This window comes from Cricetulus griseus, chromosome 7 (genome assembly GCF_003668045.3).
Source record: "Cricetulus griseus strain 17A/GY chromosome 7, alternate assembly CriGri-PICRH-1.0, whole genome shotgun sequence".
In the NCBI taxonomy this organism is placed as follows: domain Eukaryota; kingdom Metazoa; phylum Chordata; class Mammalia; order Rodentia; family Cricetidae; genus Cricetulus; species Cricetulus griseus.
This window is the reverse complement of record NC_048600.1, coordinates 127,343,626-127,370,564: the sequence shown is the minus strand read 5'-3', so window position 1 is coordinate 127,370,564 and position 26,939 is coordinate 127,343,626. Positions and strand designations below refer to the sequence as shown.

Sequence of the window (26,939 nt, the reverse complement as noted above, 5' to 3'; positions counted from 1 at the left end):
GGGGGGCACTGGGGAGCAATAAGCTTCTCTAGATTCAAAAGTTCTCCTGAGTACCCGACATTTATCTCCTCCCCCACACAAACATGACCACCCCCCTCCCCGACATACGCCATCACCCACATGCACTCAAGACTGCGGAGAATGGTTTTATATACAAACCACCAACATACATAATAAATCACCGAGCCTATTATTATCAGTTAGAGCTGCAGCGCCAGCAGGCCCGGTGGTGCGCCCTCACCCCTTGGTTGGATTAGCAGAGATGGGGAGCCAGGCTGGGGTTGCTGGAGAGAGGCCTTGGAAAATGGAGTAAGGCCGCTGGCTTTGAGTCACACCTCAAGAAGACTGGGACCCAAAGGGGGGGAGCTAGGAACACCTTAATGAGGCATCACCCATGCTGAGGCTTCTCTTCCATCTCTGAGTAGGTCAGGCCTGGGAAAGTGGGTTAAGATATCGTGGGGGTACATGGCTTACTGTGAGAAGCCAAATCTAGCAATGACGGTGATACACGCATGTGTGTGCATAGGCATACAGGTGTGTATGCAGGCATGTGTCCATCCAGTACTCATTCAATGGCGCACAGAATGAAGGGCACGAGGGACAGGATGGCAGGAAGAGGGCCCCTAGTGTAAGTAAAATGGTTGGGAGAAGCTGCCATTGGCTAGCCCAGGTGAGCTGGCCCAGGTGATGGCTGAGCTTGCAGGAAGTTCCCAAGTATCTGAAAGCGTCATCCCCGTGACCCTCACAGGGTGAGGACTGTGTTAGAAGCCAAGATGGCTACTCCACATCGCTGTGTGCCATCTGAGGCACCGGGTACTATCATTCTCCTATTTTACACAGGAGAAAACGGAGGGATGGAGAACTTCAGTAACTTTCCAGAGGTTCTACTGCTGGGAAGGGATGAAGGGATGATACGGCTAAGACTGGGGGTTCTAACAGCTATGCTCCTGCCTCTGACCCAGGAGGTGGGCCTACTGCCCCTCAGGCCTGCATGCTCTGGGAGTCTTCTGTTACCTTTGCTGCAGCCAAACCACCCATGGAGACTCCTCACCAACTCCTGCTCTCTTCCTTCTGGGCATTGCCTCTTGTCTGCCCAAAGAGCCCCCGGCACCTGAAGTCTGTTTGTGGCTCATTGCCGACTACATGGGAATGGCCAGCAGGGCCAGCGGCGAGGGCCTAGGGCCACAGGTCTGGAGGCTCTGAGCTTGGCTCCCCAGTCCCTATCTGCCCTCCACGCAGCATGCCCTGTAACTATCTGTGTCCATACTTTGTCCTGTGGATGTCCTGCCTGGTGGGTAGGTTGGGGGAAGGGTGACGGTGTGACCCTGGCCCCACTACCCTCAAAAGAGGCCCCAGAGGGCAGGGTGGCAGTGGAGGAACACAAAAGCTCTGCACAATGACCCCTTGACAGCTGGTGCCCCCCCCCTGCAGCTCCTCCTTACCCCTTTTCCTATTAAAATGCCACTGCAGCATCAGCTCTGTCAAAGGCCCATTCAGTGCCCTCACAGCCGCCTCTCCTGAACAAGGGCCTAACTAAAGGAATTAGGGAAATGGCATGGCTCCCAGCTCCCTGGCATTCCATGGCACCCGGCTGCAGATAAAGGGGCCTGTGGGTTCCTTGAACGGGCAAGATGCTCGATAGGAGAAACCCCTGCTGGGAGGGAGCCAGCTCCCAAGGGCAGCTCACGGTGGCAAGCCGGGTGCTACTGCTTCTTCAAATGGCAGAGGCTGCCAGAAAGGGGACTCAGCCCCATAGGCTCAGCAGGGAAAGCTTCCCTATGCCTGCATTTGTATCTGGAGCAGAGGCTGCCAGCCAGGCAGCTGTCCCCATCACTCTGGGCAGTGGAGCCCCTCCCCATATGTTTACAACCTCCCGGCTCCAAAGGCTGCCAGGATGTCTTGAGCACAGCCTGGGCTCCAGTGCTGTCTTCTCCGCACCAGTCCTTGGTGTGTGGTTGCAGCACAGAAAGGGGGGGTGAGAAATACCCACTTCCTTTAGGTTTGGTTGGTTTTGAGACAGGATCTCGTGTAACTCAAAACGGTCTTAAACTTACAAATCCCTGCCTTTAACCCCTCAAGTGCTGGGATAACAAATGGCCAGTTATGCAGTGCTGAGGATCGAACCCAAGGTGTGGTTTGCGTAGGCTAGCACCTTACTGAGTGTCCCCAGCCCTCCTTATCCCCTGCTATTGCACTAGAGCTCAAACCTACAGCTTCTTACTAGGCAAGTGTTCTGCCACTGAGCTATGTTTCCAGTCCCCACCCATTTAGATTTATTTTATGTGTATGAGTAGTGTGTGTGTGTGTGTGTGTGTGTGTGTGTGTGCTCGTGAGCGCACGCATGTGTGTGTATGTTCGTACATGTGTACCAAGTGTGTCTGGTGTCCTGCCCAGAAGTCAGAAAAGGGTATGGAATCCTCTGGAACTGGAGTTATGGGTGGTTGCAAGCCACCATGGGTGCTAGGAATGGAACCTGGGTCCTCTGCCAGAGCAGCAGCAGGTGCTTTCAGCTGTTGAGCCATCTCTCCAGCCCCACAGCCTCCCAGCCCCTTTGGAAGACCTGCCTTACTAAGTTGCCCGGGCCAGACTCCAATGCATTCTGTAGCTCACACGGTCCTTTAATTTACAATCCTGCCTCGGTCTCCAGAGTAGCCAGGGCCATAGACTTGTGTCACCAGAACTGGCTCCTCAGCACTTCTGAGTAAGTCTCTATCAAGAGTGGCAGAGCAAGGTGGCACCAGGGACCATTTATCTTGTGGCAATGACAGACAAAGTGCCCAAGACCAGAGTTCCCAGCCAGCCCCAGGGACACCAGGCAAGGTGTGATGTGGGTAAGGCAGAGCAGGAACAGACCACAGGGGTGACTTACAGCCCTCAAATCAGAGTGGTTCCCTAGTAAATCTCCTAGTAAAGTGTGTCTTCCCCAGCACGTGTGCAGTTGTATGCTCACACAGGCATGCAGCAACATACACACACAGAGCGAGCACCTAACACTAGTGATTCACACCAGGTCATGATGCTCTGCCTACAAGCTGCCTTCCACTGAGTGACTGTCAACTGGGAACGTCATGCCTGTCCCCCGAGTTTGCAGCCCAAGGCACACTGCAACCCCACCAGCTGAGTGAATGAGCGCTCAGGCAGCTCAGCTCCAAGATCAACGATTTTTTAAAAACATATTCTCATATAGGAAGTCCCTAACTTTCCCGTAACATTTGAGGCATTGCATTCAGAAGCACATGTGTTTCAGAGCATGTGTAAGTGTAAGGGCAACAGGGCTGCAGGGACAGAAGGTGGGAGACGCCACCATCTATGTACCTGATATCTGGGGGAAGGTAAAGGAACCCACCTAGCTTCCACCAGGTTAGCTCTTCACATTTACACAGAAGCTCCCTGTCCACCCAAGCGTTCTCTGCATGCCCAAACAAGCAATGTATCTTGTCTTGGCTCTGTCCCCAAAACCCTGTAACTTTGGGTAAACCCCTTCCTGTCTGAGCCAGGTCAAAGTGATCCAAACCTCTTTAGTTCTAAGACTCTGGGATGGGGGGTAAGGGACTGAGCCCTTAGCTAGCCTGTCTGGGGTCTTTGAACAGGACAGGACAGATGAGACTGTCTTGGTCAGACCGGCTACCCACAATCCCCTCCACTTACCACCGCTGCAGCAGTGTCAGCAGCCAGAGAAGCCCAGCTGAGGATCAGGGTCAGCACTCCACAGCACAGCATGCTAGGAGAGAGGCAGACACTCTGGGATCTCAGAAGGGTGGATGGGGGCAGGGTCTTTTGGACAGTAGTCATCCCACCCGAATTCAGCATCCTTCCTCCCAGGTGGAGCCCTTCCTGGCCATTCATTGGCCCTCACCCCCACCCCACCAAGCATTGGTCCCCCCACCCCGACCCCTCCTCCAATAACAGCTAGGAGAGGGCTGTAGATCTCAGTGCTCTGGTTGAAGACACCCAGCTGGGACAGCACAGTGACAGCTGGAGTGTAGGGCATGTGACACAGAAGAGACATCCTGGCTACTACTACTCTCAGGGCCTGGCTGGGCCCTAATCTTCCTCTATAGGTGGCCTCTAGTCCAACTCTTTGCTTCAGAACCACAAACAGGGCTACTCACGAGGCTAGGAGACACTTGGAGCGCCTGGCCAGTCCTAGGCAGGTGATGAGGCAGATGGCCAGGTCCAGGATAAAGAGAAGGAGGTAGGACAGCCACCTGGGTGGAGGCAAAGAGAAGGTGAGGATCAGCAGATCAGAACCTTCATCCCCCCCCCAATACCCTTGGGAGGCCAGAAGAGCAGTCCAGGCCCTCAGGGGTTCAAGTACCTGCACCCCAAACTCTCCTACCCCTTGCCTTAACCATCTGGTGGAACACCTAGCCCAGTCCTGGGTGCTAGAACTTTCCATCACAGTAGAAACAGTCTACATCTATACTGTCCACTCTGTCCACCACTATTCACTGATCTCTGTCTCTGCGGCTCCCTCCCCACAATCAGGCAGCTCCTGTCTGCTTTGCTTTGTTTCTAGAACCTTCAGAGAGCAGATCTGGTAAGGCCTGGCATTACAGACACAGATCTGAGAGCCCAAGAGGTCCCGATTTGGTAGATGCCTGCCTGTCTTGCTCATGGCCTCCCATCTTGCATGTGTAGCCTGTGTGGGATATACAGTGTAGTGTGCAGAGGTTTCTTCAATGGACATTTGTGTCAGGCACTGAGCTTGGAGTCATGACGCCTGTGTGAAAGGGCTTGCTCCTGACTAACTATCAGGGAGCTCAGACGGAGTCAGGGCCAGGACACCCTCTCTAACCTCTGGAGTCCTGGCTGAGCTTCTGGAGAAAGCGTGTCCTGTACCAGCTAGAGACTGTGGCATGCTACTTCCCTCGAATTTTTTTGATCTTTGAAAGACAGGGTTTCATGCATCCCAGGGGTGGCTTCAAACTTGGTATGTAGCCAAGGATTTCTGCCTTCACTGTCTAAGTGCTGGGGTTACAGGCGTGCACCACTACACATTTATGTAGTGGGAGGACTGAACCTTGGGTGTAAGTAGGACATGACAGAACTGGCAGGAAGTGACAAGAGGCTCTGAGGAAGATGGAGCAAGCTGGAGGTCCCCAGAAGCCAAATAAGATTTTGTGTTTGTGGACAGAGGTTTGATGCTTAAAAGAAGGGGCTTAACTGAAACCCTCAGCCCCCAGAGTAGCAGGTACCCCATGGCAGGTCTCTGGGGTTCTAGAAATGGGGCTAATGGTTTTGGGACATGAATAGAGCTGGCCTGGCACTAGCTTGAGGCCACCAAGGAGTCGGCTTTCTTTCTTTCTTTCTTTCTTTCTTTCTTTCTTTCTTTCTTTCTTTCTTTCTTTCTTTCTTTCCTTTTTTCCGAGACAGGGTTTCTCTGTGTAGCTTTGGAGCCTATCCTGGCACTCGCTCTGGAGACCAGGCTGGCTTCAAACTCACAGAGATCCACCTGCCTCTGCCTCCTGAGTGCTGGCATTAAAGGCATGCGCCACCAACGCCCGGCTGGAGCCAGTTTTCTTAAAGTCAGAGTTAAAAGGAACTTTGGGATCCATCTAGTGTTAGTATCCTAAGCTACAGATTAGGTGGTCGCGACTCAGGGTGGCTAAAAGTTCCAGAAGCTGCATGGGAACCCTACACTCTCCTTCCTTCTAGAAACACAGTCACCCCTCCTCCCCCAGCATCCTCCAAAACATGGATTCCACGCTCCCAACCTAAAGATGGGTTGCTCCTTCCGTCTCCTCTCCCATCTGCAGGAACTCCAGAGGCAGAGGGGCTCCTGACCCTGCACAGATGTGCTTTCCCAACTCCTGCACCAACTGCTGCCTGTGTAAGCTGTTCCTAGAAGCAGCTCCTGGGCGGATGTGTTCTCCCAGAGGAGCCCCTGGGAACTGGGGGAGAGAGTTCTCACCATGAACTTGGCTTTTGCCTGCTGAGTTATGCTGTTGGCTTCACCCCTCACCCCACCACATCCGGCATCTGTAAGCCATCCTTCACATCTCAGCCCCAGGCAGTAACAGATTGTTATCCCCTGCGATCTGGAGCTGGATGTGTCTCCCCAGTAAAGTGCTCCCTCCGAAGGGAGTGGATGGCCAGCATAACAACTGTTGGACAGCCTTTCTGGGAAGGCTCACCAAGAAGCCTGCGAGCTACAAACACAGATGGGGAAGTGACCTTCAGCATTTGGGAGCTTCAGGGGCCTGCTTGAACCATTCTTGCTCCTTAACCTGACCCGAGTAAGAAGCCTCACTTGATATAGAAAACCTTTACCCATTTTATCAAGGTCTTTACTACAACGCCCACAGGACCAGCCAGATGCACTCATGGAAAAGAGCCAGGTCAATAAGGACACCCCCTGTGGATACTCCACTGGCTCTCATGGTCTCCTCAGAGCTGGCAGCTCCTCTCAGTCCCCCAGGAGGAAGACATTTTGCCCATGTCTCAGAGGAATGACCCTAAGGGCCTGTTCATCTATAATATCTCTGACATCAAGGAAATTCGAAGTCTGTGGGGTGGGAGGTGGGAGCCCCTCCTGGATGCCAGAGTCCCACATGGAGCTGGGGACTGGGTGAGTGCCTCCCTTTGGGAAAGGGAGTCTGATGGGGGAGGCCTTGCGCATTTCCTCTGGACTCGGCCCCCAGAAGCAGCCTCCTGGGTAGGACTTTATGGTATAATGGGATACAAATCCAGAAAAACAAGAGTATATTGTGCAATGTTGAGGCAGAGGCTCTGATCTTCGTCAGTGGCTTGAAGAAGGGCCAAGTCTTTTGCGGGAGGGAGGGATCCAAAGCAAAGAGCTGATACTTGTCACGCAAGACCCACATATCTGTCCCACTCTGTGTCTATGATACTGGACTTGTGACCCTTCGAGCACAAAGATGTGGGTGTCACACATGATGAATGCATATTACATGAGTGCATGCTACCATTCGGATGAAGGGCAACTTAGGACAGAGACAGCTGGCTCCTTTCTTGGCTCTGAACAGTGACCCTTCTGAGACCCTGTATTCAGAAGGAGGGCAGCCAGTCTGGGGTCTATGGCCTGAGTTTAGTGATGTCACCGGGATGGGGTTACAGAGGGACATAAACAGATGCCAGATGAGACAGAGATGAGTTTGGAGACCTAAGTGAGGTGCTGTGATCATTAAACTTGACGAGACCTAGACTTACTCAGAAGACAAATCTCTAGTCATGTCTGAGAAAGATTTTTTAAAAACTGTGTGTGTGTGTGTGTGTGTGTGTGTGTGTGTGTGTGTGTGTGCATGTCACAATATCTGCAGAAGCCAATTTTCTCTTTCCAGCATGTGGGGTCCTAGAATTGAACTCAGGTTGTCACACTTGGTGCCAGAGGCCTTTATCATCTAAACCATTTCAACAACCCAAGATTTTCTAGATCATATTAATTGAGGTGGCATGCTGGTTGGTTTTATGTCTACTTGACACAGGCTTGAGTCATCAGAGAAGAGGGAGCCTCAATTTAGAAAATGCCTCCATAGGGTCAGGCCGTAGGACATTTTCTTATTTAGTGATCAGTGGGAGAGCGTCCATCCCATGTGGGTGGTGCCACTCCTGGGCTGGTGGCCCTGGATTCTATAAGAAAGCTAGCTGAGCAAGCCATGGGGAGAAGCAGTAAACAGCACCCTTCCATGGCCTCTGCATCAGCTTCTGCCTCTAGGTTCCTGCCGCGACTTTCTTTGATGATGAGCTGTGATGTGGAAGTGTGAGCCGAATAAGCCCTCTCCTCCCCAAGCTGCTTTTTGGTCATGATGTCTCATCACAGCAATAGTGACCCTGACTAAGACAGGCAGGAAGAACCACTGAATAGAGAAGAGACCACCATCGCTCTGCTGCCTGACTGTGTGAATGGGATGGGACCAGCTGGCTGCCCCACACTCCTGCTGCCAAGGCATCCCTGCTGTAATGAACCACGCTCTCAAACTGTGAGCCAAAAATACACTTCCCTTCCTTCCTTCAGTTGTCTGTGTCAAGTTCTTTAGTCACAGCAACGAGAAAAACACATAACAGATACGGTAGAGGCGAGGTGGTGCCCCTTAGTACCGCATTGCTGAGGCTTCGGGGAGTGGCTGGGTCTGCAGATGTAGCCCTATTTGCCCCTCCCACTGCCTCCCCAGTTCCTCACCTGTAGTGTTCCACATAGGCAGTCTGGTGGGACAGCTCAGTCAGCTGTGTAGAGACGTCCCTCCACACGGGCAGTCCCGAGAGCTGGTTGACAACATTACCCGCCATCTGCTGCATGAACTTCAGGGTCTGGATGTAGTCGCCCCGAGCAGCAAAGATCTCACTGAGCCGGGCCAGGTGCTGTTCTAGGTCCACTTTCATCCTCTGGGTGTTTCCAGACACCTGGGGGTGGGGTAAGGAGGGGGATAGGAGTCTGGGCCTGGGTTAGCCACTGAGAAGGTTTCTACAGGAGGAAGTAGAAAGTGGCTAGCTAGCTGGGCTTCAAGGGCTGCTCCACACTGCTCCCTGGGAGTTCATGAGACTGCTGCCCCGGGGGAGTGACCAAGAACAGAGGTCACTGCCTACTGCCGTCATGTGTGTCTGGAATGCCCCCCCCCCTCCAAAGATCTGTTTTAAAGGTGTGGACCCAAATTTGGTGATCCTGGGAAGTGGTAGAATGGTGAATAAGTGGTTGGATCTGTGACAGGACTTCAGGTCATTCATTGGGGAATGCCCTTCCTCAGAAAAGACACAGGAGGGGGCTGGAGAGAGAGATGGTGACAGGACTTCAGGTCATTCATTGGGGAATGCCCTTCCTCAGAAAAGACACAGGAGGGGGCTGGAGAGAGAGATGGTGACAGGACTTCAGGTCACTGGGGAATGCCCTTCCTCAGAAAAGACACAGGAGGGGGCTGGAGAGAGAGATGGTGACAGGACTTCAGGTCATTCATTGGGGAATGCCCTTCCTCAGAAAAGACACAGGAGGGGGCTGGAGAGAGAGATGGTGACAGGACTTCAGGTCACTGGGGAATGCCCTTCCTCAGAAAAGACACAGGAGGGGGCTGGAGAGAGAGATGGTGACAGGACTTCAGGTCATTCATTGGGGAATGCCCTTCCTCAGAAAAGACACAGGAGGGGGCTGGAGAGAGAGATGGTGACAGGACTTCAGGTCACTGGGGAATGCCCTTCCTCAGAAAAGACACAGGAGGGGGCTGGAGAGAGAGATGGTGACAGGACTTCAGGTCATTGGGGAATGCCCTTCCTCAGAAAAGACACAGGAGGGGGCTGGAGAGAGAGATGGCTCAGCAGTTAAGAGCACTGGTTGCTCTTCCAGTTTCGATTCCCAGAACCTACACGGCAGCTAACAACTGTAATTACAAGATCAGACAAATATGCAGGCAAAACACCAATGCACATAAAGTAAAAATAAATAGTTTTTTTTAAAGGACACTGGAATTCTCTCTTTCTCTGCCTCTGTGTACACTGAAGTGAGCAGCTCTGCCCATTCTGTGGGCTCACCATGGCCTCTCAGATCAAAGGCTCCAAAGTAAGGAAACAACCAGCAGAGCTGAAACCTTCCAGGCTGCACAAAAACAAGCCCTTTTCTTTTCATTTCCTCCCTCTCACTTTCATTTTAAAAAATGTTTTATTTAGGCCGGGCGTTGGTGGTGCACGCCTTTAATCCCAGCACTCGGGAGGCAGAGGCAGGAGGATCTCTGTGAATTCAAGGCCAGCCTGGTCTCCAGAGGAGTGCCAGGATAGTCAGAGCTACACAGAGAAACCCTGTCTTGAAAGACCAAAAAAAAAAAAAAAAAAAAAAAAAAGTTTTATTTTTGAGACAGGGTCTCAAGTAGCCCAGGCTGGACTCAAACTTTCTATGAAGTTGAGAATGACCTTGAACTCCTGATCATCTGCCTCTACCTCCCAAGTGCTGGGACTACAGGTGTCCAGACCTTTTTCCTCATAAATTTGATGATCTCGGTGATTTGTTACAGTGCTAAAAAGATGACCCAGAGACACACAGCCCTGTCATGTCTGGCCCTGTCGTTCTAGCTTTGCATGGGCCTTGGCTCTCCAATCCAAGCCTTGCTGCAGCCTGAGTTTCTCTAGCCTGAAAACCCAGATTTTTTTTTTTTTTTTTTTTTTTTTTTTTTTCGAGACAGGGTTTCTCTGTGTAGCTTTGGAGCCTATCCTGGCACTCGCTCTGGAGACCAGGCTGGCCTCGAACTCACAGAGATCCACCTGCCTCTGCCTCCTGAGTGCTGGGACTAAAGGCGTGTGCCACCAATGCCCAGCTGAAAACCCAGATCTCAACACGCTAGCAGTAAATGCTATACAAATAACTCCAAATATAAACCCCCAAACTCTGAAACCCCAAACACCTCAGGCCTCCCAAATTTCAGAGAGGCGGGGCTCAAACTGAACTCCAAATAGGGAACCAAAAGAATTCATTTTTCTTCTCTGAACATTTGCCTAAAGTTTGAGTCACTTGGGATTATGAAATCAAAGACTTAGAGCCCCAGGCCACCACCTTGTGCTTTGGTCCAATAGGGTTCCTAGGCACCCTACAAGAGAAGGGGTTTGTCTCTGAGCTAGAATCAGAGTGTAGTGTCCTAACCACAAAGCAAAGCAGAACAATGGGGCCTTGAAAACAGAGAACAGATGCTGTCTCCTCCCATCCTTGCCCTGGGACAGGAGTGGGGAAGTCAGTGTCTTCTCCTGGGCTCATGTCCCCCTAACCCCCGGGATGTCTGTCCTGCCCACCTGTCCTTTGCTTTGGCCTTAAGTGACCCCAGAAGAACATCTGTCTACACAGACAGAAAGGATGATGACACAGTGGCCGTCCTTGCCAGCTCCTAACCAAGGGGCAAGGTACAGCTTATGTCACAAATGTCATACTCAGGCAGCCACTAGGCTTGGGGACACAGCCCCATAGCCATCTGAGCAGAGCCAGCATGTTGGCAGCTGAATTAGGAAGGGCTTTGTTTCTGTTTTATTTTGTTTTCAGATAGGGCCTCCATAATTGCCCAGGCTAGCCTGGAGCTGGCTAGTAGTCTAGCTGGACCTTGAATTTGAGATCCTCCTTCTCCAACTTCTGGATTAGCTGGGTGATAGGACCATGCTGCCAGGGTCTGGCTTTGCTGCCTTGACACTGTCATGCAGCTGAAGGAGGGCAGGGTGCCTAGTTAATCCTTACCCAGCAGTCTTGGCTCCCACAGTCTGCAGGATAAAGGCACAGCAGAGGGGCAGAGGAAGGCACAGCCATGGAGCCCAGGAGAGCACTCTGATCTTGGGGAATCATGGGAACTTGACATTACCCTTGTGGCTTTTCATGTCTTCCTTGCACTGGGGCTTCCTGATTCTAGAATAGAGAATGGCTCTCTGTGTCAGCACTTCTTCCATTTTCTGGATTCAGCTGAGTTTTTAGGAAACAGTGAGAGATTAAGAGACACCAAGATAGAGACAGCCACCTGGGCATGCTGGCTTAGGCCTGTAGAATCCTAGCACTTGGGAGGCTGAGGCAGGATGACTGCCTTGAAGTCAAGGCCAGACTGCACTACACACAAGCCCTTATCTCAAATCAAAACAAAAAAAGCCCTCCCAAAACAAAAAAAGATGAAGCAAAATTTTAAACTTTGTCCGGCTTTTTCAAGCTCTCTACCTCCCACTTGTGTGTGTACCCTTCTGCTTTAGCCCTGAGTCCTGGGATCATAGGCCTATGCCACCAAGTCTGGCATTCAGTTTGTTACTGTCAAGGGTGACCTTAAGAACAGACAAGTTGGGGCTGGAGGATGGCTCAGAGGTTAAGAGCACCGGCTGCTCTTCCAGAGGTTCTGAGTTCAATTCAGTTCAATTCAGCTCAAGTCACCACACTGGGCTATTCTGTAAATTTTTAACTTTTCTTTTTCTTCTTGGGTTTTTGTTTGTTTGGGGATTTGTTGTTTGTGGGAGTGACTTGTTTGTTTGTTTGAGTCGAGGGTCACTGATAACTCAGGCTGGCTTAAAACTCTCCATATAGAAAGGATGACCTTAAACTCCTGCCTCTGTTCAACACCACACCCAATTTGTTGGGTGCCTCAGATCAAAGTCAGCATCCTAGGCCAGCACTCTACCAACTGAGCTGCGTGCCCAACTTTATCTATTCTTTTTTTTTTTTTTAAGATTTTATTTATTATGTATGCAATGTTCTGCCTGCATGTATCCCTGCGGGCCAGAAGAGGGCACCAGATCTCATTACAGATTGTTGTGAGCCACCATGTGGGGACTAGGACCAGTTAGAAGGTCACTGTTTCAAAGAACAGGGGTGTGGTTTTCAAATTGAGGTCTGCAGGCCAGCAGTGTCACTTAGGAGCTCATTACAAATGCAAATTCTCACCCTGCCTGGAACGTGAATTGGAGCTCCAGCAGGGTGGAGCCTGCTGCCATACCCTGACAAGCTCTCTAGGCGATTCTGATGCAAACACCAGGTTGAGACCCTCTAGGAGGGAGAGAGAGCACTAGGCCAGGTATGGAGTGGTTGAGCGGAACACCATCTCAGATTCAGGGTAGTAGTGGGAGGGAAAGAACACAGGGCTAAGACCTGAGGTCTGAGCTCTGTGTTCTTGCTGTGAGATGCACTGATTTTCAGCTGTGGGGTGACGCCACCTATCTGTGCCTCAGTTTCTCCACTGAGCTGTTTCCCATGGGCCTATGGGTTCAGGATGGTGGGGGTTTCTAGCCAAAAGAGAGAAATGCAGAGGGTCCCTGGCATCTGTGCTTGGGGGTAGCCCTAGAAGGGTCTCTAGTTATTTGGCTGCTAGATCTGGGCTCCAGCAGGGCCCAGCTTCGTGTCATCTGGGCTGGGAGTGAGTCTCCAGCTTCACTCTGCCACCCACAGCCTCCCACAACCCCAGCACCTACCTCTAACTCATGGTAATTGCAGTAATTACCAATAATGACACCATTATCTTAATCCCCTGGGGTACACTCTATAGTTTACCTTCCTTGGTGGTAATTCATCTGATGCCACTTAGCCATTTACCTGCAATTTGGACCCCACCCCTTGGATGAGGGGGAGGGCCTATAAGGACCTGGAGCCCTCAGGCCTGACACTGTGGGCACACACCTTGAGGCCTTCACCAGCCTCTTGGGTAAGAGGGACATAAACTTTCCATAGTTGACAGCATCATCACAAATCCCTGGGACAGCTGTCCCACATTGCAGTAACAGCCACAGGGTAAGGGACAAGGTGGCGAAAGGTCTAAAGCTTTGAAACCTGGCTCAGGAGAGCTGGGAGCCCTAGGGCTTGTTCCCAGATATCAGCAAGTTTCTCCCCTAAGATAAAGACTGCATTTTCCCCTCAGGGAAGCTCTGGGGTTTTCCAGCACTCAGGCTTCTCCCACTTCCAAGGTCACTGATGGCTCTTAGTGGGAGACAATACACAGGCAGGGACAGGCAGAAGGTGTCCTTGGGGGCTGGATCCCCGTCAGGATCGGGGTGAGGAAGAGTGGGTGAGTTCCCGGGGTCACCTCCCACAAAAACTGGGAAGTGCACATCCCAAGCAACACAGCCTGTCTCTTTAAGGTGAGATTTCCTGCCCCTGGGGGGCGGGGGTGATGGAAGACTTAGAACTGTAGAGCTTAAGATGCAGAGCTTAAGATGCATGGAGGGGGCAGATGAGGCTGAGTCCTCCCTAGGAGGATGCCAGGGGAGTGACTGATTCCTCTGCTTAGGGCTGGGTTTGGTGGTGGAGGTTGCAGACACAAATGCACCTTTTGCGGGAACTTTTGATATTCTGGGAGGGGCGGGTATGGTCTAGACAGGGTCAGGTGCCCGAGGACTAGTTTCCCAGAAATCTGTCTGCATTTGGCCTTGCCCACCAGAGTCCTTGGGAGACACCACATGGAATCACCTAGAAAATCAGCAGGAAAGACTACTGGCATTCTGCAAAAGTAACAGGCAGGAAGAGGCCAGGGTGAAAGAGATAAAACCTAGCTCCTCGCACTTCAACACTACTCAGGCTCACCCTGTTAGCTCTTCCTCCAAGCAACCTAACTTCTCTTAGTCCAGCTCAGTCTTCCACCGTGAGCTTCCAGCAAGAACGCTGCTGAACCCAGAGTCCAGAGACACACTGCTTCGTTTATGAGGACTCTTCCCACCCCTGCACACATGCACCTGTGTGTGCAGGCAGGGGGTGGGGAGGGTGGTCTTCCATTGTTACTGGAGACTTTTTCTCCACGTAAAGGGGCAGGGTGTGTGCCACCATGCTAGGCCCCTAATTTCCCCTTTTGATGGATGGATCAGAACTTTGTACAAAGTACTTAGAGCTAACATTTAAAAGTCCACATTCAGGACTGAGGATGTAGCTCTATTGATAAGGAGCTTGCCTATCTTGTATGAAGCTCGGGGTTCAAACTCCCGTACTGTATCCACTAGGCGTGGTAGTGCACACCTGTATTCAAGCACCAGGTCATCCACTAAGAAAGACTACAGAGTTCGAGGTTAGACTCCGTCTAAAGAAACAAACAACCGATGCTCAGTAGGTTATGCTGGCCGTAATCCTAGCACTGGGTACACAGAGGCAAGAAAGTCATGGAAAGTTCCAGGTGAGTCTGGTCTATGCAGCGGGTTCCAGGATAATCGGGGCTACACAGTAAGACCCCTGGCTTTAACAACAACAACAAAACAACTCCAGAAACCCACGTTCAGGGGATGGGCAGTTCCCAGATGTTCTACAGACTAACTGGGGCTGATGGGGGCAGAGCTGCTCTGAAATCTCTCTTGGCCTGGGTCATAGAAACCGTTTGCCTTTGGCAGGGTTACTGCTCAGATGGCAGCCCAGCCCACAGCATCCATCACACAGCTCTGATGGGTGCAGCTGGGCCCCTGAGAGCTGACTGGCACCCTTGTTCTGGCCTTGCTGATCTCATGGGCTGTGTCTGTGCCCAGCCACCTGCCCACAATCCTTACCAGCTCATCAATTCCAGAGAAGGTGTGGTTCGCGTTGTCCAGGGAATAGATCAGCTGATGCACCCCATCGTTGGTCTCACTGCTTCCGTAGAAACCAACGCCCACCGCAGCACTACAAGCAAAACCCCCGAACAAAGGTTAGGGGTGAGGTACCCAGAAGAGAATGCCCTCGTCTCTCTTTGTGCACACAGGTGTGCGCAAGTGCACCAGGAGGCCAGGAGACGGTGCTGGGCGCCTTCCTCCGCTGCTTTCTGTGATAGTCCCTCAGGACAAAGTGTCGCACTGAGCCTGGAGTTCACTGAAATGACTATGGCAGCAAGTGAGCTGTCTCTGGTCCCCATTACTAGCACTGAGTTTGCGGATGTGTGAGCTTTTTATGTGGGTGCCGGGAACTCAAACTCAGGTGGGTCCTAGTGTTTGTACAGCAAGCATGCTACCCATTATTTCCTTGGTCCGTAAGTTCTGTCAACCTTTTTTCCTCCTGTCTGTCTGTCCTCGTACTGAGGGTTGAACCTGGGGCCTCAGGCGTGCTAAGCAAACAATCTATTGCTGAGGTACAGTCCCAGCCCTTTTGTTTATCTTTGATTCCAGCACTTGGGAGGCAAAGGCAGGCGGTTGTCTGTAAGTTCAAGGCCAGTCTGGTCTATGTAGTGAGTTCTAGGACAGCCAGGGCTATTGCACAGAGAAACCCTGTCTTGAAAAACAAAAACAAAACAAACAAACAAAATTGTATTTAGGGCTGCAAAGATGGCTCAGGGGCTAAGAGCACTGGCTGCTCTTCCAGAGGTCCTGGGTTCAGTTCTCAGGACCCACACAGCTGTTCACAATCACCTATAAGTCTATTTAATATCTACAAGTTCCAGGGGGGATCTGACGCCCTCTTCTGGTCTCTGTAGGCACTGTATGCACATAGTGCTCAGACACACACGCAGGCAAACCATCCATACACGTAAATCTTAAAAGAAACAATTTAGAGCAGTTGCAAGTTCATAGCAAAATTGAGCAGGTGCAGGGTTCCTCTACTCTGGCACAGTCCTCCATCCTTTATGAAGCGCTGACCTTGCTACAACTGAGCGCCCAGTGGCAACATGGGTATTATCCAAAGCCCCCAGCACGCACAGGGGCCACTCTTGGTTGAAATGCTACAGGTCTAGACTGCCAAGTATTTACCATCAGAGTGGCCCCTGCCCTAAAACTCCCCCGTGCTCTGCCCATTCCTTCCCTCTCCCTTCTCGACTCCAGCAGCTGGATTCGCAGCACACGGCCTCTTCCCATGGTTCCTTTGCCTTAGTGACAGGCATTCGAGGTCCCCAGTGTCTCTCATGGCTCAGCAGGACACTTCTTTTCGGCTCTGCATAATATCCCATTGTCCAAATGTGTCCAAGTGTATTTATTCACTCGGCTACTGAAGGATATCTTTGACTTGGTTCCAGGTTTGGGGAGCTGCAAACAAAAACCACTGCAAGCAGCCATAGTGTGGGCTCGACTTTAGCTGAGGAGCTTTATTCTTCTGGGGACTGGGATGAGGGGCTATTGTCTAACGGTGACCACTAAGGACCACCAAAGTGAACTGTCCTTCATGTCCTGGCTGGCAACATACTTCTAAAAGGCACAGAACTTCAGACAAGCCTGGGGGGTTATGATTTGGTGGCCCTGGTGGGGTCTTGAGATCTGATTTGACAGGCTCAGTGCCAACCTTCAGGTCCCTCCTGACCTGATCAAGAACCCTGGACTTCCCTACATTCCCCTGATCTAGTCCTGCGCTATGAAGTTTTAGATTTTGTCTGCCTTGTTAACCCAGAACCCACTGGGTCCCGATTCATGTTTTGGGGTAGCTGGAACAGGTCTCTAGTTCTGCCACAAATTGCCCCTTTGTCATCTCTTGCCTTCTGCTCTCTGAGATAGACACTCCCCGTATAGCTGAGGATGACCTTGAACTCCTGATTCCCCTGTCTCCATGCCTGGTTTCCAATGTCACTCTTCAACCCCTGAGCACAGTGTGGGAGCTGGGTGGTATGTATGTGTGTGTCTGTGTGTGTCTATGTGTGCTCTGTGTGTGTGCTCTGTGTGTGTGTGTGTGTGTGTGTGTGTGTGTGTGTATGTGCTGTGTGTGTGTATCCTCCCCGAACTGGCCTGTCCTCATGTCCTCAATGACTTTATGGTCTGTAACAGCCCCTCCCAGAATTCCTCCTCAGGAGTTGTCAGGCTCAGTCTCTCTTCTTCCCTATGGTGTCTTATTGATTTTAACTAAAAGCCAAACTTGAAATCCATCTGTGTGAAGTTTCATGGTTGGCTTGAATCCAACATTCCAGCCTGAGTAAATCATTTGCAGTCTTAACTCTGTCATCCATCATATTCTATGTGGTTCTCCCCTCCAGGGATCACAGAACCAATGGGGGAGCCTCCCGGAGTTCTCATCCAAAATACTAACTTGGGGAAAGATGAGTGTTTGCACGCACGCACACACACAATTGCTTCCTTGAGACAGCTGTAGCTTGGCTGTCTTGGAACTCTCCCTTTGCAGATTAGGCTGGGCTTGAACTCCCAGAGATCTGCCCGCCTCTATCGGGGTTAAAGGCCAGCGCCACTACGCCTGGCTCCTATCAGTTTTCTCTGCATTCAAGCAGTAGCAGCACAAAGTGCTCTGAGCAGCCTTTGCTGCAACAAGGCTCTGTCGTCTTTCTCCACAGCATCGCTGGAGGCGTCAAGTTCGCATGTCAAACATTCACACGTGAAAAGCTTGCTTAAAAAATAAATTAAAAAAACAAAACAAACAAACAAAAAACAGGAAGAAGCAATGACTGTTTTTTATTGCTGATGTCCTCTGGCCTGGAACCAGTTGTCCAATGCTGCAAGGAAGAAATCCTCCCACAATGGCCCCTTCTGTTTTGAGCTTTTCTTTTCCATTTTATTTTACAAGTGTGGATGTTTTGCCCGAGTGTGTGTCTAGGCCCCACTTGTGAGACTGGAGCCTTCAGAGGCCAGAAGAAGGTGTTGGAACCCCTGGAACTGAAGTTACCTCCAGATGAGCCACCATGTGGCTGCCGAGAAATGAACCTGGGTTCTCTAGAAGAGCAGCCAGTGCTCTTAACTGTTGAGCCATCTTTTCAGCCCCTTGAGTTTTTCTTAGCTACAGGTAATAATTAATTATTGGACTGAACACTTAAAGCCATTTTTATCTGCTGCAAAACACACGTGGCCAAATTACGATGGTTTTGCTTGGGCGCTGGGTTAGCCAGCATTAAATGCACTTTTCTAATGGTATTTGTACCTGACAATAGGCTTATCTGGCAATAGCCCTACTGGAAATGTGGGAGTATCTGCAGTTTTCTGCGGATCCAGGGATCGCTGCATTGGAGCAAGCACTGCTGGTGTGTGTCTCTGGGTCCCACCTCTCCTTAGCCATCACATGATACCCTACCCAGGTAAAGGGATTTTAGCACCCCAGTTCTGGATGCTCTGGTCCATCTCTGGGAGTCATATCACCTTCCCATTAAATCAGGACCTTCCCATCTTGCCTGGAACTCTTTCCTGTAGGTCCTGGCCCCAGCCACAAGTTTCATCAGTCCTTGGCCCTTGCTCGCTGCTGAGGATGGCCTATCATTTGGCTTCGGTGAGCCCCACACTTCCACCCACAGGAGATCATGAACCCATCACCATTCTCCATCTTGGCCAAAAAGCTGAGAAACAGTGAATGAATACACTGTAATAGAAAAAAAAAAAAGTGTTCAGGAGTAAGGTGACCCCTCCTGCAGACTAGAACCTAGGACCAGTTCTTCTGACAAGGAGCAAGGGCTCTAACCTTAGAGGGTGGCCACAACCTTCAACATCTCAAGGGGGTGCCACACATTAAAAAAAAATGTCCGCAGACACAGAAACAAGGAAAACACACCAACTCCTGAATACAGCTTGCTTGAACCTCATGGGCTGGGTGGGTGGGGTAGGCTCTCAGTGCTGGGAACCTTCATTCCGCACAGGAGATCTACCTATGAGCATTACAAGCTCCTGATCTCACGAGACAATGGGACTGACTGATTGGGGATAACTTCTGATCCTGCAGACCCAGATTGGCAGTAGAAGGTGACGGGGATGTAGAGAAAAGAGATGCCCACTGTCACCTGGTCATCTCAGGAAGGGACCCATGTGGCTGTCAAGCTTGGCTCTGGTCTGGTAGAAGAGTTGGGGGGCCACTATGTAGACTCCTGTCACCACACTAGGGACTGATTCCCCGTGCTTGACCACAAAAGGAACAGTATTCATTTGGGGAGACAGGTTTGTTCACCCAGGTGTTAGCTTGGTCAGTGAATGTAGCCAATCACTGGTGAGGAGCCGTATGGACATGAGGGTGTCCTAGTCACAAGCTAGCTTTCCCTTGCATGTGTCTGTTGAGTGCCCCCTCCCTACCTGGCCCCTTGTGAGCTGAGATGCATGGTGTGGCTGTGATTGGGACACTTACCAGCAGAGGAGTCCGGCCACCACGGCTGTCCAGGTCACGCAGCATGAGTTGGGCTGCTTGGTCTGTGCTGTGTGGTCCCGCCGGCAGCAGCATGTGCACACCAGGTAAACAGCGAGGAAGATGAGGTTCAGGCCCAGGCCAATGGCAGCTAACACCCCCAGGAAGAGCAGCGACTGTAAGAGGGAGGGACTCTGTCAGCTTATAGTCCAGCAGGGGGCAGGGAGTCCTGGGAGCTGTACTGCATCCTCATGCCTAGACTGCCCTACAGTTGGGTGCCAGGGTGGGGATGGTGGAAAAACAGACAGGGAGGACAGTTCAAGTTTGGCAGCATCCAGAATCTACTAGGCGACAGATTTCCGGATGTGTGTGAGGGAGTTTCTAGATTATTTTTTTTTTTTAATTTTTTGTGCATTAGTGTTTTGCCATGGGAAGTTTCGGGTCCCCTGAAACTGGAGCTACAGACAGTTGTGAACTGCCACATAGGTGCTGGGAGTTGAACCTGGGTCCTCTGGAAGAGGAGTTAATGCTCTTAACCACTGAGCCATCTCTCCAGCCCCTCTAGATTAGTTTAATAGAGGTGAGAAGATACACCGGAAATGTGGGAGAGACCATCCCATGGGCTGGAGTTCCAGACTGAATATAAAAGAGAAAGTGAGCTGAGAGACAGTCTTCAGCCCCCTCTGATTCCTGACTGCAGGTGCCATGTGACCAATGGCTTCACGGGCTGCCATGATATATGTACCCTCAAACTGTAAGCTGGGGCGGGGGAGGACCAACCTTCCTTCTTTAAGCTGCTTTTGTCGGGAATTTTGTCGTAGCAATGACAAAAATAACTAACACAGCTAAGCATGGCTAAGCCCAGGTTTCTGGGTGAAGACACAATCCAGGCCAGGCCTGATGACAAGCCCTGAGCCACTCGGGGAGAGCAAGGAAGGCCTGCCAGTTGCATACAGGACTGTGGACAATGAGTGCTATGACCACAAGGACTGGAAAGAGACACACTCTGGGTAGGACACCTTCAGTGCTAAGTGAAACTAACTAGGGACCCTAAGGATCACCGGTGCTGGCATACCTGGGCTCCACCAGAGTCCTCAGAAGTCAGCTCTGTGCTCTGGGGTAGGTGCAAAGGAGCCAGGGTAGATCATCTTTGCTGTCCTTCTTGCTGTACCCTGCCAGGGACAGCTGACTCACATGCCAGTGGTAGCAGTAAGGCCAGGATGTGGAGGGGGGCTTGGGGATGCCTCTTCAGCCCACCTCCCCCTGCCCCCCAGCAGCTCAGGGTTCTCAAAGGGAGCCGTTGTCTGTCGGGAGGCCTAGGTGTCCCCCTCCACCGCATCTTCCAATCCCTTGATTTGACCAGATGGACACCAGATGGCCCTGGGATCAGTGGCCGTCAGCCAGGGCTGGACCTGGCTCTAAGTCAGGCCCCTGAGCTGATAGCCTCCTGGCTTCCCATTCGGCCTTAGCCATGCCTCATCTAGAGTCCCCAGTGTCCCAGTGGGGGTTGCTCTTCCTAGAGCTTTTGTCAGGGAACCTGTGTGGGTGGTAGCAATCATCTGGACAGGAGACGACAGGACACCAAAGTCTGAGGGAACACAGGGTGGCGACCTGCTGCACTCAGGCTGGTGGCTGCAGGCTTGGGTAGACTGTATGGAGATGACCCCTGGGGGTGACTGCTCAGCTGTTCATCCCTGTGACTCCTGACTTGGCTATCCTGATGCTAACACTGGGTGGACAGGCTTCTCAGCCTTAGGGACAAATCTGGGAGCGATGCTGAGAGAACAAATGAAATGTCTCGTTTCTCTTAGCGTGTGGCTTCCATTTCCACCCAGGCAACACTCAAGCATGGACGGGGACTCCCTCCTCCAGCAGGAGCTCTGAGCACAGCATCCTCCATCTGACAGTCCCACCCAGAGCGGGACACCTAGGCTTCCCGACAGACAACAGCTCCCTTTGGAAATCCCAAGCTGCTAGATGGGCCTGAGGAGGCTGGAGGGTCAGAAGTTCAGTGTCATCTTTGGTTACATATTTGACTTGAGGTCAGTCTGCGCCATATGTGACCCTGTCTCAAAAGTCAACAACAGCAACAGTGTGGCCCCAATAGGCCCAGAGGGAGTGGCACTATTAGGAGGTGTGGCTTTGTTGAAGTGGGAATGGCCTTGTTGGAGGAAGTGTGTCACTGGTGTGTGTGTGTGTGTGTGTGTGTGTGTGTGTGTGTGTCGGGGGTGAGGGAGAGGTGGGCTTTGAGGTTTCAGAAGCTCAAGCCAGGCCCAGCATCACTCTCTCTTTCTGCAGCCTGCTGATCCAGATGTCGAATTCTTGGCTTCTTCTCCATACTATTCTCAGATTCTGACTTAAGCCTGTGCACGGCGCCATGCATCCTGCCATGATAAAGGACTGAACCTCTTAACTGTAAGCCAGCCCCAGTTAAATGCTTGCCTTTATAACAGTTGAAATGGTCATGGTGTCTCTTCACAGCAATGAAATCCCAACTAGGACAAACAACAAAATCCCCCAAATCCCAAAGAACAAAACCAAACCAGAGCTGACCCCATGCCAACTGTATCTCATTCAAGGGCTTTCAAGTGCAGAGGCAACGGATTGATGTTGATAGAAGGTAACCCCCACACACACACTCCCACCCCAGCAGTTTAACTTCTTGAAACTGACTCACTCTTTAGGGCCCAACACACAGAGCCTTGTGGATGTGATTACCACTGTTGGTTTTTTGTTTGTTTGTTTTTCATATGCATTGGTGTTTTGCCATGGGTGTCAGGTTCTCTGGAACTGGAAATACAGATGGTTGTGAGCTGCCATGTGAGTGCTGGGAATTGAACCCAGGTCCTCTGGAAGAATGGTCAGTGCTCTTAACTACTGAATTATCTCTCTAGCCCCACCACTGTTGGTTTTTAAATTTGATTATTTTTTATTTTTAAGTAGGGTCTCCACACCGCCCTTGAGCTCACTATGTAGCCCAGGTTTACCTTGCATTGTTGGTATCCCTCTCTTACGGCAAGTGTTCCCACCACACCCAGCTCTAGAAATGACACACTGTGGCACACATCTGTGCCCATCAACCTAGCAGTCAAGGAGCTCCAGCCAGCCTGGACTTCAGAATGAGATCCTGTTTCCAGAAACTAAAAATAAGCCTCACTCTTCTCTCACAGGCCCTGAGATGCCACCACTAAGAAGCCGGCATCACCCCCGGACAATTTGTAAGCCACTGTGCATCTATACACACTGTGACCTAGCATTTCTACTTCATAGAAAGGAGGGGTGTCTCCCCCCATGAGGTCCACATACAGAAGCCCATAGTCACTTGTCCAGCGTAGTCACCAAGCACTAGAAACAGCACAGTTGTTCATCACACACACACCTTGTGCTGTAGTATACTGCGGAATACTATACTGGCACAAAGAAGGCAGCAGCTCCCACATAAAAGGTTGTGTATAATCAGACATATGGACACATGTACACACCCTGTAACCCCCAGAACTATAGGGGAGACAGGAAGGAGGCTTGTTGGCCTCAAGCCTGGCTCCTTGCACAGTGAGAGACCCTGTTTCATGAGATAGAGCCAGACATGCAATGTCTCCTTCTGTCCTCCATGTATGAGCAGGCATGTGTGTATCTGCCACACACACATACATTTTATAAAAAAATATCGACTAAACTGAAGAGTTAAGAATGGACAAAAACAAAAACAAAAACAAAAATAAAAACAAAACAAAACAAAAAAGCCAGGTGTTGGTGGTGCACGCCTTTAATCCCAGCACTGGGGAGGCTGAGGCAGGCGGATCTCTGTGAGTTCGGGACCAGCCTGGTCTCCAGAGCGAGTGCCAGGATAGGCTCCAAAGCTACACACAGAGAAACCCTGTCTGAAACCCCCCCCCCAAAAAAAAGAATGGACATGTTCCTATGTAAAAATATGTATTTTTTATTTTTTATTATATTTATTTATCTTATGTGGGGCACACACATGCCATGACTCTAGTGTGCGAGTCAGAGGACAACTCCAGGGTGTCAATTCTCTCCTTAAGCAATGTGTGTGGGGATGGGGTGGGGTGGGGCTGTGGGTGGAGTGGGGGGCTGTGGGTATTGAACTCATGTCATCAGGCTCTGTGACAAAGTGCCTTTACTCTCTGAGCCATTTCACCTGCCCCAGAAAGTTTTTTCAATAATAATGACCGATGTTGCCAAGCTACCAAGAGGATGTCTTCTGTGTTCCCTCCAAAGCAGAAGGGACCATTGACTCTACCCGGTGTCCCCACTCAGGAGGGAGATGAGACATGATGATCGCCTTTCCAGTCTCTATAATCCTGACCCACCGGCTCTCCAGAGCTGGTTTCTGGATTTCTGATTCCTGGAAATCGTGAGCCTAGATTTCCTGTGGGGCCCCCTGAACTCCTGAGCCTGGATGTCCTGGACAGCTCTGGGTAGGGGTCCTCTCCAAGCCAGGCAGTTAGCCTCAATAGGTCACTGACAGCAGGCCGGGGCATAAAAGCTTCTTCGGTTAGGAAGCCCAAATACAGGTGGGGTGGGGCTTGTTAGCTTTTCACCCCAAGATCCCTGAGCAACTAAAGGATTAGAGCTGGGTTGTCAGTGGGCCAGGGGCCAAGGGAACCCAAAGGGGAAGAAAGTAGGAAGGAAAGAGAGGGGGTGGGGAAGACAGGGGGACCCACAGTCAACTTGGTATCACCTGCTGCTCTAAAGGGCCATTATGTATGTTCCTAATTAGTGCAAGGACAGGATGGGAGGGGGGACAGGGGAGGGGGGGGGATAATTCCACTCACACGCCCTCAAGCAATTGCCAGAGCTTAGAAAGGCCAATATCCACATCACCCATGCCTCCTACTGCCCCCCCACGCCCCCCCCCACACACACCACTGCTGCCTGCCCCAGCACCGTGCCCAAACTCAGCTTCTCCACCATCAAAGCTCCTTCACTTATTTCTGGTTTATCATTTGTAGTCAGCACCACCCTGGTATTCAGGCTAAGGGGGACAGCAGTATCCACTGTAGACAAACCCCGAGAGGGTACAGATGACAACCCGAGTGGTGTGCTAGCCTCTGGTTGAAGCAGGGGGCCTCTCCTCATGCTCTGATAGGGAGAACACCACCTCGAAGCCTGGGAAGGGTTAACCCCTGGGAAACTGGCGTGACTGCCTGATGACCATGACTCCAAGTTCAGATGGAATGAACGGGCTTCCTCATCCCGACCTTGGCTCGTCTCCCACGGGGCTGGGCTCTAAAAGTCTGCTTTTTCCTCCTCAGCTCTGCCTCCAGCTGAGCCAGGGCATCCTGTTGTTCTCCCAGAATTCCATACTTTGTCCCTTCTATACTCAGTTGGGGCTTAAAAAGAAAAAAAAAAAAAAAAAAAAAGGACAGGGTCTATAGACCAGGCTGGCCTCAAACTCCATAAGAAGCCAAGAGTGATTTTGTTATGTTTATTTTATTTTTTCATTATTTTTTAGACAGGGTCTTTCTATAGCCCTGGCTGTCTCTGAATATACCGTGTAGGCCAGGCTAGTTTAGAACTCACAAAAGATCCACTGGCCTCTGCCTCCTAAGTGCTGGGATTCCAGGTGTGTGCCACCATACCCAGTTTTATGGGGTGCTGGGGATGGAGCACAGGGCTTTGTGCATGCTAGACAAGAACTCCCAACAAAGCTACATCCTGCCCCAGCCTCTCACAGGGGCCTCTCAGGGGAGTCTGTGAACTCGGGAAAATCCAAGTCAAACTATAACAATGGCCACCTCCTCGTACCTCCTAACACACAGCCTGCAGAGGGCCGGGTGGGTGTGCTGTCCACAGGAAGTACAATGGACATGACATCATCAGGATTTAGTGGCTGGTGGATGATGAGGGTGACAATTCCCTAGATGAGGAGGGAACTGAAGAGGCGTCTCAGAGAGACACAGTCTGGCTCTGACACTTACTGTCCTCAGCACTGCCCATTGGGCACCTAGCCAGCAGGGTCTCCATCCTCAGCACTGCCCATTGGGCACCTAGCCAGCAGGGTCTCCGTCCCACACAGGGACTATGGCCGTCTGCTTCACACCTGTGAGCTCTTGGGCCCTTTGACTGCTTCTCCAGAGCAGGGCTCATCTCCCACTTCCAGGCTGGCCGTCCTGCGGAGGGGGTGAGAGCTGTGATGGAGAGCTAGGCTACTCCCCTCCCCGCTACAGACACAGAGCTCAGCAGAATTCCCAATCCACTGCCCTGCCAGCCTCTGCTGGGCCCAGAGGCACTTCCTCCAAACGCTGGGGATGTAGAGGCTTCCTGAAGACTCAGGCTCAAGTTCAATGGGGAGAGGATGAGGAGGACCAACTATCAGGAAACTAGGAACTCCCACTGTGCCCCAGGTCCCCAGGCAGAAGCCAGGAATGGTGACACACAACTGCAATTCCAGGCCTTAGGGTGGGAAGGCAGGTGGGTTACCAGTTAGAAGTACACAGGGACACTTGTCTCAAAGACAGATAGGAGGGGTGAGTGGGGGTGTAACTCAGTCAGGAGTGATTGCCTAGCATGTGAGAAACCTTGGGTTGCACCCCAAGCACTCCATAAACAGGGCATGGTAACACAACCTAGCACTGGGGAGGTAGAGGCAGGAGTATCAGAAGTTCATTATCATCCTTGCTATGTGGTGAACTCAAGGCCAGTGTGAACTACATAAGACCCTGTCTCAATCATTCAATCAATCAACCAATTAATCAAGAGCTGGCAAGATGGCTCTGCAATTAAGAGCACTTGCTGCTCTTGCTTCCAACACCTACGGGGTAGCACCCATCTCATCTGTAACTCCACTTGCAGGGCATTCACCCCTCTTCTGGCCTCCACTGCTCCCCCTCCAAATCCCAGGAAGCAAGCAGAGCCCTTCCTGCCCAGGGAAGTTCGGAATCTCAGACCGTGCCTACCAAGCAGCCTGCTCTTAGATGCTCTGCTAAGCCCGGCTTTGCTTTCTAGGTACTAGCACACAAGGAGTCACTCCTGGAGCCCAGCTGCTGATTTCCAACCTACGTAACACCCTAAGACCCACATTGTTTGTGACTTTCCCATGCATTTTTCAGTCTTCCCTGCTCAGGCTCTTCAGCTCTCTTCCTATTTTATAGGGCACAGTCCTTAGATACCCATCACCTCTAGGCCATTTGTCTAATGACTGCATCACTGGGTCAGGTTCTGTCCTGTGCAAATGCCTGTACCGTGCATACACAGTAGCATAACTCATGGATACATGCAGTCAAGGGGAAAGATTCTTATCTGCCTGTGTTCACACAGCCATAGAACTGTAATCCCACCCAACCAGGGAAATGGCAATGCCCCTGCCTCAAACTATGCTGGCTTAAGAGATGTCTCGGCCACTGCTGACCTGCTTATGTCACCCAGGTGAACGCGGAGCTGACGGACGACAGAAGGTACCCAATCTACCCTGTGAGTTCACCAGCTGCCTGACTCCAGTGTTCAGTATGAAAAAGACCCGTGGTCAGACAACAAGGGAACTTACCAAAATAGGAGTGGCCTTAAATAACACCCAATGCCAGACTTCCGTTAAGGAGGCCCACCGCATTCATCT

At 51.3% G+C, this 26,939-nt stretch overlaps 1 protein-coding gene across 1 annotated transcript in view; it reads right to left on the bottom strand.

Annotated features, from left to right (window-relative positions):
* Ttyh2 (tweety family member 2) overlaps nucleotides 1-26,939 on the bottom strand; it is a 41,613-nt gene that overhangs the window by 12,755 nt on the left and 1,919 nt on the right. The window contains exons 2-6 of the mRNA XM_027425760.2: nucleotides 19,367-19,539; nucleotides 14,911-15,022; nucleotides 8,144-8,364; nucleotides 4,113-4,208; nucleotides 3,649-3,721 (exon numbers count right to left, since the gene is read on the bottom strand). Coding sequence (XP_027281561.1) covers nucleotides 3,649-3,721; nucleotides 4,113-4,208; nucleotides 8,144-8,364; nucleotides 14,911-15,022; nucleotides 19,367-19,539 — 675 coding nt within the window. The remainder of the gene's footprint in view (nucleotides 1-3,648; nucleotides 3,722-4,112; nucleotides 4,209-8,143; nucleotides 8,365-14,910; nucleotides 15,023-19,366; nucleotides 19,540-26,939) is intronic.